Source organism: Strigops habroptila, chromosome 14 (genome assembly GCF_004027225.2).
Source record: "Strigops habroptila isolate Jane chromosome 14, bStrHab1.2.pri, whole genome shotgun sequence".
Lineage (NCBI taxonomy): Eukaryota > Metazoa > Chordata > Aves > Psittaciformes > Psittacidae > Strigops > Strigops habroptila.
Genome location: NC_044290.2, coordinates 9,567,110 through 9,579,529, shown reverse-complemented (window position 1 = coordinate 9,579,529; position 12,420 = coordinate 9,567,110). Strand labels below are relative to the sequence as shown.

Genomic DNA, 12,420 nt, shown 5'->3' with positions numbered 1-12,420 from the left:
ACTTCAAGGGATTAGCTCAGGGAGAAAAAAGAATTCATTTGACTTTCCTTTGACTCTGTGTGATTCCCTAGAGTACTGTCAGTGTGCAGCTTTTCCAAGCCACACTCTATAAAGGATTATCTGATGTCTTATTTACACTTAGTGCCAGTTAGATTGGTATTTAGTTTCTTCCTTTCCTTTGCAACCATTTATGAAGTATTGTGCATGAGCTGGATATTAATCCCTTAAGGAAAAATCATCAAGGAACAGAAAAGCTGTTTAGAAAAACAAAGAAAAAGGAAAGACCATTCTACTTGTGGAATCTATCCCAGTGTCTGTATTAAACTAACAAATTAATCCCAAATTTCAGTAAGCATTACGTCTGATCTAACGAGTCAGTATAAGAAAGCTTCTGAACCTTGTAGCCAGCAGTAGCTCAGCAGTCCTGGGACCATGCACCATTGGGCAAGACAAAGGTGCTCAGCATGCTCTTGAAATTAAATTGTCTGCTTGAGATCTATTCCACTGATTCAGTTTGTTGGGTTTGGTAAATGCAGTAACTTTGGAAAAAAATAAAACTGCTGGAACCACTTTTTGCATTTTCTTCTGTGACCTACTGTTAAGAGGTCTAGAAAAGGTAACAGAAATGGGAAGCTTGCAGAAGGATGTGATTCCCAGCCCAGTGCACAGCTGAATTCCCAAAGTCTGCTTAGAGTTGCTTTTATTTTAGGTTCAAAATTGGAGTCTGATCAACTCAACATTTGGAGAGAGACTAAAGCAGAACAGCTGAGGTTTTAAAAAGATATGTTGAGGTATCACTCCCAGTAATATATCAATCATATACAATATCTAAAGGAGCTTCAGAAAGTCCCCAGAATACTGAAACTGAGAAGTGAAGCCTGCCTTGCTCAATTCCTAATGTACATATCACTTGAAAAGATTTTGAGGAGCTTGTTAATGAAGGGAGCACATTATTGTTTCCAAGCATGCAAAGCTGGTGGCTTTTTGGGTTTTTTTTTCCCCCATGCCTGCTTATCTGTGCAACTGAGTATAGTATTGACCAAGATGTCATTAAAGATGCAAGGGAGGAAATGCAGATTAGGTTTTGTCAGCTGGGTGCCAAGAAACTGTAGGCTCTGTAATGAGATGTCTTGAACAAGCCCAGAAAAATGAAACAGGGGGAGTTATACTTTGTACAGCTTTAGTGTATTGGCATTTGTTACGTTTAATTGATTGTTGAGGTAGGGCAGAAGCTGTTCTGGAGATTTATAAGACTGAACTGGAAGACCAAAGGGGAAATTCAGGAGTGAGTTGTGAACTAACCAGATGGCAATGTGCCCCAGGAACTGCCTGCCTACCACACCTCCAGCAGCAACCTCTGCTGAACTGCAGACCTTCATTTTCCTGTTGATGTGCTGTCTCCAGTGATCAAACGAGAAAACTAATCTTCAAAGTATGAATATTAGCTTTTCAAAACAGTTTTACTAGCAACTTGGATCTTCAGGAGACGAGCAAGAACACTGATGGGGAAAGTCCATCTCACTTTCATTCCCACATTGAATTTAATCACTTGGTGTTTTCTTCCTAATAGCTAATGACTAAACATCCCGCAAAACGCCTTGGCTGTGGCCTTGAAGGTGAAAGAGACATCAGGGAACATGCTTTCTTCAGAAGAATTGACTGGGAAAAACTGGAAAACAGAGAGATTCAGCCACCTTTCAAACCTAAAGTGGTGAGTGAGATGCCAAATACTTCTCTCACTAATAGTGTCTGCAGTCATGCTTTCCCGCGGGGTGAGATTAATGTTGGCTTGATGGTGCTGCGAATCTGGGACACTGCTAAAATAAGGCAATTTGATTATGGCAGACCAGTCTGAAAATCTGCTAGTGTTTTGGCACCCTGCAGCATAACCCTGTGTACTGTGTTCCTTGTGAAAAAGTCTCTCAGTAGTTTGAGTCTGGACATGCTACATGAGAAGTTCAAAACAGGGGAAATTGGCATATTCACATCAGCCACTGTAATAAATGCAGCTCCCAACAGTCTCCTCTGTATAACATATGAAATTAGTGATTAAAGGTGTCTGAATTACTGGGGTACACAGCACGTGGGGTTTGGATTCCCCATCCTAGAGTGACATCTGCTGAGTTTGCAAGAATAGTCCCTGATTTATTTTTAATGTTTGTCACATGGTTTGCACACATGTATCTGCAGGAATATTTTAGAAATCCAAACAAATGAAAGATGTCCTTACCATGAGAACTGTTTGCATAATGGAATTTGAAGATCTGTATTTGTTGATACAGAATTTCTTTCAGCAAGCACAGTGTGCTTTATTGGCAGGCAAAGAAGGGTGTTTGCACACTAGAGTACAAGCATCCAGGAACAGCTATATACTGTTTTGTCCTAACATTGACTCTTTATTTTCCAACACTTTCTTTGTTTCAACTGAGATGTGTAGCTGGCTGTAGCACTGCAGGTAGAGGATTGTTGCTCTATACCTTTATTTACCCACACAGACACACGAGTGTGGTATCACAAGAATATATTCCTCTACAAATGACTTTCACATCACCAGGACGTGCTAAGAAGAGTGTTTTGTGCCAGGGAAAACACCTTTTTCATATGGTGTGGATTTTGCCCACAGGGAAGAGTGTAAATAGGTAAAGAACACACGTAGTGCTGCCAAGCCTGCCTGTCCAGTCCCTAGGGCTCTCTGTTGAAGGGGAGCTGCACCTCTTGAAAGCTCATTTTATGGAAGATTTTCATTACATGCTTCTTGAGTCAAATTTAAAGCTGGTCGTAAAGCAAATCTATCTTCACATCTCTAAGTTTTATTAGCTCAGGAACTGACTGCATAGAGCCTCCTTGAAGTTAAAAGTAACACCAGCATGAAGGTACTAAAATCGTGAAGTATGGTCTGCTTCCATCTTAGCATGTTTTGTGGCAGATCCTGGCTCATGTTTGGAGCAGCTGTGCTCTATCTCTCTAGTTATCATGACCTGATTTGTTTATAGAGGCTGCTATTAAATACATCAAGGCATATTCACATAGAGCTTAACTTTCCCAGATGAAAAGAATTTGAAATACAAGTCTGATGTTTACATACCCTGTATATAACTTTTTGATTGTGATTGCTGATTCTATTTGTATTAGAATCACAGAATCATTCATTAACTTGGCACTGCCAAGTCCACCACTAAACCACATCCCTCGGTGCCACATCTACATGTCTTTTAAATACCTCCAGGGATGGATATCGATTCTAGAAAGCAAAAAAAAATCACACAACCCTTAATCTGTTTGAAGATATGGATGTATTTATAGGCTTTGTTTGTAGATGCATCTTCTCTAGGAAGCACGTTGCTGCAGGAATAATCCTGCTGCTTTTGCACACAGGAGTGATTCTCATTCAACACGGAGCTGCAGATTTTGGGTCAGCAGTTGGTCGGTTTAAATAATGTGTTCCCTTCCAGACTGACATTTCACAGGCTATAGACATAGACTGATTATTTGGCAAGGACATTTTACTTGTATTTCTAAGTTTAGAAGTTCTAGGAGTCCGTATTTTCAGTTCTGCTTTAACACTGCATTAACGCAATGCCAATCTTTAATGGGAAGACAAATAAGTAATTGAAGATGCAAAATTATTGATATTGATAAATTATATTGAAAATATATTGATAAATTATTATGTTTGCACCCAAAAAATACCCAAATTTCACATGAGTTATTTCTTAGCCTCTACTAGTGTAAGCAATAGTGAGAGATCTAATGGAGTCAGGGATTTTGGTTTCAATATACAGCTTGTTTGAATACCTTGCACTTGCTGAAAAAAGATGAGGAAGAAAAGAAAAAAGAAAAAAAAAAGCATTATTTTGTAGAAGGGTGATGTGTATCTGTAGAACATTTTAGCAAAAAGTCTTCCCTGTATAAATAGCACTTTCATTGCTGCTCTGAGTTGACTGTATTGCCTCTAAATAAATGTGACTGTTAATTTGGGGATACATCAATTTTCATTCCACTGATGCAGAGATTTCCTCTTGTCAAAGTTGAGCTCTGTCCATTCTTGTTCTCCAGAGATTCCGTACCAAAATGCATTGGCTTCAGTGGGCACCAGGGTATTCGGTGAGTGAGAATCCTGGGTGAAAAAGCAGACTACTGGTAGCCTTTAACCTCTTGAAGTGTTCCTCTGCTTGTGTCCTTCCAAGACTGAACAAGTGTCCTTCTGTGAGCACTGCAGTCCAGTACCTGAGCATGCGTTTTTCATCTGAAATATAAACCAGCTTGTGCCTGAGGCAGCAGAAGTTCTTTGCAGCTCAGATCAGATGGTGTGTCCCAGCCCAGGATGTGCCAGGTGCTTTTCAAGAGGATTGGAGACTGTGGCTGTGCTGTTCTCAAGACAGCCAAACATCTCACCCTCGAATTCCCTTAATGGGCCCCTCTTCAACTGGTTTCTCGTATAAATGCACAGTTTTATCTGTGTTGCATTAGTTCAGAAAAATCAGTGTTTAATATTGTTTTATTTATGAACCGTATTCTACCCTTTCCAAGTTATCCTTTAAGGCTGAAGATAATAGTGTGATGTTATATCCTCTAAATCCACATATAGATATAATGGGGGAATGGACAGAGAGGAAAGAGTCAGGGCCAACAGGAAGAAACGTTCAGTGCCTTTATCATACAACCATACTTTGCTTGAATATCTGTTACAGTAGATAGTTTTGAGATGAGCAGATTTACCAGTTTCCTTTAGACCTCTCCACAATATTCAATGCCTAGTTTTCCTGAAATATGCATTTTTTTCTTGCACCCAAGCTAATTTTGTTCTGGTCCCACCTTCATCCTTTTTAACTTGCCTCTAATGATACTGCCCTGCCTTTTGAGTGTTCTCTGCATTACTCGAAACTATCCTTTCTGCAAAACTGATTTCTTTTGTTTTCTATTCTGAATGGGTTGTGTTCATATGTAACTGTATATAACCCCCTTCTTAGCTGGGCTTCACGAGATGATGTGTCTCTTCTTTTAGCCAAAAGAAGGAGGAAACCTGTGATAGCATGTTTTGGGATGAGGATCTCAGGATGCGCTCCCTGCCCCAGCTCCCTCCTGCAGTTCTGAGTACTGAAGCTCTGCTGTTGTTTATGAATTCACCAGTTCATAGGCTGTACAATGAAGAATCAGAGCATATGAATGAATTACATTTAGCTTTCTGCAGATCATGAAGGAAACAGACTAAGAGGAAAATTTACTTTTGCATCATAAAGGTTTTAAGAAAAATGAAGTGATGTGACAGATAGAAATATTTCTTGGCAATACATGTCCATAAAAATACTTACTTTCGCCTTTTGTATCCAAGTAATTCTGCATATTTAAGCCTCTTTACCTCGTTCTGTTAAACGGGAACTTTTCTAACTCTGTTTTTCATCAGAATTCATCTGTTAACTCTGTGTGCCTGGGATTTTTTTGTTAAAATACCTGAAAAGAAGATTTTCTCTTAAGTATATAGAAGAAATGAGGGAAAGTCTTGCCTGTGTCCTGAAAAACCTGCGAAAAGCTGGAATGTCTGATGTACTGCTGATTCTTTTTCAGCCCTTTTTCTGTTTCTCTTTGTTTTCTTGCAGTGTGGCAAAGGTGCCGAAAACTTCGACAAGTTCTTCACCCGAGGACAGCCAGTGTTGACGCCTCCGGATCAGCTGGTCATTGCTAACATAGACCAAACAGATTTTGAAGGGTTCTCTTACGTCAACCCCCAGTTCATACACCCCCTTTTGCAAAACGTAGCATGAAACAACAGGACGGGAACAAATCCCACAGCAGGGAATGGTCCTTAACCCTACAATTTTTAAGCTTTTGCCTTGTTTGATTCCATTTGGGCCTGGAAATTGTAGGGTTAGAAAGTGTAAGATGGAGGGGAAAGGTCACTAATTCAGGATTTTGGCTTTGCAACAGCGATGTTGTCTTAGTGGGAGAGAGAAATCAGTGTACGGTGCCCACTTACCCGTGTAGAAGGTGCCACTGACTGGGCGAAACTTACTCATTTTTTGGTACGTTCAATCTTTTTGTAACTTCCCGCTGTCCTTTTGCTCCCTTTTCCGCTCTGCTGTGTTAGAAATCATCTAACATGTGGTCTGAAAAAATAAAACCACCTCGAATATTGAGTCCTTCTGTGCAGATGCTGAGAGACAAATGCACTGATTCCCGAGGGACCGCTCCTCCCAGTGACGTCGGGGAGAGGGCCAGCACAAGAGGCTGGAATGGAGGCATCACCGGGGGGGAGAGGCATTGCAAAGGAAATGTTGAAAGCAGTTGTTCTGAAAATATGACAAAAACAAGTTGGGAGAGCGGGGTGGGGGAGGGAGGATAAAATCCAGTTAGACCTTTGTGGCTATGATCCTATAAGCAACTCCAAGTTTAAACGCACTTCGGTGGTGGCCATATCTCTAGGATCTTTGCTAAGTAGCATGTGATAAACTCAAGGGTGAAATTTTGTCAATAATAATAATAATAATAGTAATAATTTTAATATTTCTGTGAATTTTAATCTCCATGAGATTATTCTGTGATCGAGGGTGCCATTGTTTGTTCAGCTAATTTAGTTTACTCAAGTTTACTGCTAACCAGTTCTAATACCAATATTTTACTATGAAATTTGTTAACCTGGAATGTAAAAGAAAACTTGTTTATTTACTTATTTACTTGTGTTTATTTATAGTCTGCAGTATAGGGCAGTAAATGGAAGAAAGCATTATGTATCCTAAACTCACAAAACATGCAGCCCCAAGTGACTTCCTGATTTCTCCAGAATAACTCATGAAAATTAAGTGAGATTTAATCTGAAAATAATCAGTTTTAATTCAGAAAACTTTGGGCTGTAGAATAGTAAAGCCTGAAAAAAACCACCTAAAACTTGTTTTATTGATAGAATGGAATTTAATACATTTTACATACGCTTCATGCAATGAATTTTGCATGTTTAGTAATAACTCTTAATAATAAGGGTTAATAATAAGCAGATCTATAATATTGACATAATCATATCAAGCATAAAGAGTATTATAAAGATTTTATAAAACAAATTGTGCTTTATTTGTGAACGTTCTTGTTCTGAATGACATCATTTAGATTTAGCTAAATGTTTTATTGCTATTGTTTTATTTTTACTTTAGGTTTTGGATATTGTTAATGGCTTAGGGAATAATATCCTTTTTTTAAAAGTAGATATACTTTTAAACTATAACGGCTACCTGCAGGTTTTATACAAGGTTCAATTAGGCTTTCATTTCATGTCTGCTTATCACTTACAGAGAAGGAAATTGACTTTATTTGCAATGATGAACACTGTAATTAATGCAATCCTCTCCTCTCCTATCACTTAGATCAAAAATTTTGATGTATCTTCTTACAACTCACCAGAAGATATTAATTCAAATATCAGTGAATACTTTTTGTGCATATTTTGGTTTTGTTACAGCATGTAAAATAGTAGTCAGTGCATTTTCCTTTATTTTTTTCCCTTCTGCCTTGTTCCTGTTAGCAGCCATAGGCACTTTTTGTCTGTCAGATGTGCATGACGATGCCAGAAGCATGATGTCTCTGTTGCTGCATGCAGACTGAATGCAATTTTTCCAGCATGTAAACATATTCAAAAAGTAAGATATTTGCCATAAAAGACTTAAATTTATACTAGAACATGTAACTGGGGGGGAGGGTGAGGGTGGGGAATCTACTTTCTAATCAACTTTTATGACAATAAAACATGGAACCTGTGCCAAATTCTATTAAAATGATCCAATCCTGCAAATTGGTAGCCAAGTGGATGGCGTGACCCGTGGTGGAATGGGACAGTTTGTGAAACACAACCAGATTTAAATGGCCACTGTCATGTTTCTGCTCCTGGGGCACTCTCAGAAGCTGTATTCTTGGTGCCTAGGACACGTGATTCACAACACTCCATGACTTCTGCCTGGTCATAGTCCTTTTGCAGCCCCAGCTTGAAGCAAGGAGCATCTCCCTGGGTAAGAGTGAGCAGCAGGCTTTAATGAGTGAACCGAACCATTCCAAGACATGGGAAAACACATGGCTAACGAGGGGCATTGACCAACTAACAAGAACTCAGGTTGTTGACTAAATAAATAGAACTTAAAATTTTTAAAATGTTTTAGGAGTAAAATCTTTAAACCATTCTGTGTCAAATAAGTTATCAGCCAAGTCTGGGAGTTCATTTTCTTCTTTGTATGTTATATACTTTAAAAACACAGTATTCACCATGAAGCATGTGGACTAGTGCTGCATTCATGACTATTTATGTTTTTCTGAATATTATTAGTCTGCCATAGCTTAGAAGATATTGAAGTATCATGCTGTAGAAGATAATAGATGCAACAGATTCCTGAGGCTCAGATGTTCATAAAGAAGGGGCTCTCAAGTAAGTCAGTCTGCCAAGAGGCGACATTACGTGTGTTTGAAGAATGTGAAGTGAAAAAGGCACTTTTGGAAAAGGAAAATACTGGGAGAAATACCAGCATACAGGCTTGGGAAGGAGGAAAAGCAGTTCAGGGGCAGAACTGAACGATGCCAGAAACAGGCAGGAGATCCCACGGGTAGACATTCCCAAACAGTTCTGGTTTTCCTGGTGAAATATGAATTATACAGGGAAGTCCCATTGCAGACAGATGTTTCTGGCACAGCTGTGATGGTCGGTGCTGATCACACCAGAACATGGCATTATAAAGCTGGTCCAACATCTGAACAGAGCTGCTCATTTTTTGGCTACTTCTCAAAACCAGTTTCTTGGGCATTTTTTCCCTGTTTTTCTGATGTAGAAGAAGAAATTCCTCTTTAATATTGTTACCTCAAGTCCCTGGGCTTGTGACGGCTCATGTCGCCTTCTGTAGGTGTCTGTAATGCTTATGAAAAGGTACTGTGAACTCATGGATCCTGCAGGAACAAGACGGGGTATTAAGCAGGGATTGAGTATTTGTGCTTCTCCTCGCTGCTCTGCCTGACGCACTCACATGTGAATGCTCATGCTTGGAATCTTTAATGAGAACTCCACGTGGCTTTCTTATCATCCAGGAATTTATAATGGCAAGTAAAACTGGAGTATCCAGCAAGCCTTTTCGTATCTTTTTAAATACAGATGTTATTTATATAATGTTTTTCACGAGATCAGGTTTTCTAGAGAACAGGCATCAATAGGGGGAGAGGCATTCGAACTGCTTTTCTTTCACTTGTGTTCAATAGCAACTATAATCTGAAAACACACATTATTACAAAGATTTCTAGAAGTCAAATTGAGAATTACAATACACTTAAGCTGGGGTGGAAGTTTTGGGAGCTGTGTTTCCATCCCACATACACTTAAATCCTAAGGGGTTCTGGAGCAGCCCTGTTCCTGCTGGGGGAAGCACAGGTCTGCCATGTAAACTTCCAAGCTGTTTTCAGGGATTAAATGGAATTTAACTGTCTCCTAGGCAAATATCTTCATTATTCAGGCATCTGGGTGTTCTTACCCACCTTCGAGTCACTTGAGCAGGGCAGTGGGTTTCCAGCACAGCCACTTTGCCACCAGCCAGTCTCAGTGCTCTTAGCAAGGATTGCACATAGGTGAGGAGAGAGCACATTCGCATAATAAAATACTCCTCCTTAATTCAGTTTAGAGGAGAAATGCAATTTAGCTTTCTGATCCATCATTCTTTCCAGAAATACAGTTGAATTTCCCTCTACACGCTGAAGAAAGTTCTTCTGGAAATCAGCTGTTAGGTTAAAAGAAACTCATCTCAATGCTGTTGGCCTTTAAAATACATCCTGTCTTTTGGGGTGAATTTGATTGAATAATGCTGGGCTCCTGTAAAATTAGTAAGGTAAAGTGAGAGAGGAACTTGTCTTCTAGCTGGGAGGGTGATATGCCCAGGGGCCGGGATGGAGTGGTACCACTTCAGAGTCTCTTTTTCTCAGCCAGTGTATCCAGGTGCAATCCCAGTTAATGCCACAGCAGACACATGCCATTAGCAGAGGGGGAAGACACTCCTTATGAAGCAAAACACATCACTGGAAATAATAACAGAATAATCCAATAATAAAGCTTTGACATGAGTAGAAACATATTTACAGTATTGAGTTTACAGTGGGCTTTTGGACCTGCCATGTAACTTCTGGAAATATCTAATGTGATTTTCAGTTCTTTTGGTCAACAGGTTACTGTACATAGGTTTTGTCTCTTTGCAAACTTGAGTGTCAGCTCTAGGCGATGTGTTACCCCTGTGTACTAAGCTGCCAAGTAAAAAAGCAGACAAGCTAAAGCACCTTTTTACTCAGCTCCACGTTCTTAAATGGGACCTGAAATAGTTCAGTTGAAGAATTAACTCAGTCCATAGACATACGTGATTTCCTATCAACCAGTAACTGTGCCAGTAATGATTGGTGATTAAATAGCCTTATAATGAATAATCATTGTGCACTACAGCCCTCCTGTTCCTAAGAAAACCAAGAGAGAGGGCAGGTTATTAACCTCTCTGCTTCAGTTACCTCATCTGTAAGATGTGGGTAGTAATACTTACTTACCTCACAGGGAGGTGTGAGGACTTCTTAGGTAATGTTTCTAATACGCTTTTAACCTGAAAAGAGTTGTGTAAGTATTATTATAATTTTTAATATTAGATCAGCTTATTCATATGGTATTGCTGGATATACCGTGCTGTTTCTACTTTTTTATAGAACTTTAGTAATTCAGCTGAAAATGTTTGAAAAGAAATAAAAGCCAATCATCTGATAAGTTTCTTAAGAGAACCTGCAGTCCAGCTTTTGTTAACTGGAGTCAAGGTATGATGGGGAGTGATGCTTGCTGGTGGTGTGGGTCAGCAGCATTTACCTCTTTTCCAGTTACTGAGGTTTCTGTATGCAATTGATAAGTTCCTTGTAAATGGAAGTCTTAGCAGAACTGATTCTTGGAGGGTGAGATTCCCTATGGGTGAATAAAGTCATCACAGCAGTTTTCTAGTAATATTTATACTGACTCCTATTGAAGGAGAAGTGATGTTCTTCATGCAGCTGGGCCATCGATGACAGGTTGATTCCGTTGATATGTTAATATGTCCGTGTGTTGTGTATTTTCATGCTTTTCTTTTCCTTGTTTGTTACACCATAGTTCAAATTTAAAAGAAGACTGCCCTAAAAGCTGTGGTTATTCTTCCATTAATATCAGTTGACTGAAAAAAATATAAAATCAGGAGTCTATTAATAATTTTAAACAGTGATGTGAAGTAAGAGTAGCAACAGCACTGATAACCAGCCCCAGCCTGCTTCCATTGAAGCTCATTTCTCACTATGGGATACATTGGAAAGTCTACAGCTGACATTACATTCATTTTATACTTTTAAGTTGGTGACAGAAGTATGTTAATAGAAAGGAAAATTATGTTTCTGATCTGTTTTCCTAAGGACTACTTCAAGGCCAGGTTGGACAGGGCAACCCGGTCTAGTGGAAGGTGTCCCTGCCAATGGCAGGGGGTTGGAACTGGATGAGCTTTAAGGTCCCTTCTAACACAAACAATTCTATGATTCTATGACTATATGAATTTCATAATGTTTATTTATTTCCCTTCTGTTTGAACCCTGAGAGGCATTAACTGCCGATGGCTCCATCCTTTCAGAGGTTTGTGTGCTGTTGTCTTAGCCTTCCAGGACACCCTGTAGTGGAACCACTACATGCTTTAGAGTTCACTGCATGCTCAGTGCATTACTGGAGCCTATAAACCCTGATTCAGTAGAACTGTTAAGGGAGTGCTTGTGCCAGGTGCTGTTCAGCAGAGCGCAGACGTTTGGGCTTCCCTGCCCATAGAAGTCAGTAGAGTTTGCACACTGGGGTGACTTAATGACTTGAAGCAGAAAAAAAACAATCTTGCAGTAATAATGCTTCCTTAATCTGTGACAGTTCCCTGCAAAGCCTTTCATTTATTCTCTCCTGTGCTATTAAAATGAATGTAAGGAAAATAATTTCAATGAAATGAAGCTCTTTGTCTCTTAAAAATACGCTTTTCCCACACGTTTGGTTTTGTACAATACAGAGCACACCTGAAACTTTTAAAATTATTGTATGTTACTTTAATGTTACCTTTTTAAACAAGGCGTAATCCCACCTTGGGCTCATTCATATTTTTTAGTATTATTTTAGGACCTGGATTTTGTGCTTATAAAGAGGAGAACTTTATTTCTTATCATTTATTTGCAAGATTCTACCAGAAAATTTGGAGAGGCCATTCATTTTTCAAATAGTAATTAAAAGATCACTATCATTGGAAGTGCAGTGGGCAAGACTGATGTATAAATCACAGCATCATTTTTTTTATTCGCAATATCTTCAGTCCTCGTTTGCATGAAATGCTTTTGTTAAATATTAATTGTAGTTTCAAAGCAAGTGTGTATGAATAAAAATACTGATCATTA

At 39.1% G+C, this 12,420-nt stretch overlaps 1 protein-coding gene across 1 annotated transcript in view; it reads left to right on the top strand.

Annotated features, from left to right (window-relative positions):
- Window positions 1–12,420, top strand: part of PRKCA (protein kinase C alpha) — a 150,003-nt gene extending 137,583 nt beyond the window's left edge. The window contains exons 16-17 of the mRNA XM_030506365.1: window positions 1,571–1,711; window positions 5,598–12,420. Coding sequence (XP_030362225.1) covers window positions 1,571–1,711; window positions 5,598–5,762 — 306 coding nt within the window. The 3' untranslated portion in view covers window positions 5,763–12,420. The remainder of the gene's footprint in view (window positions 1–1,570; window positions 1,712–5,597) is intronic.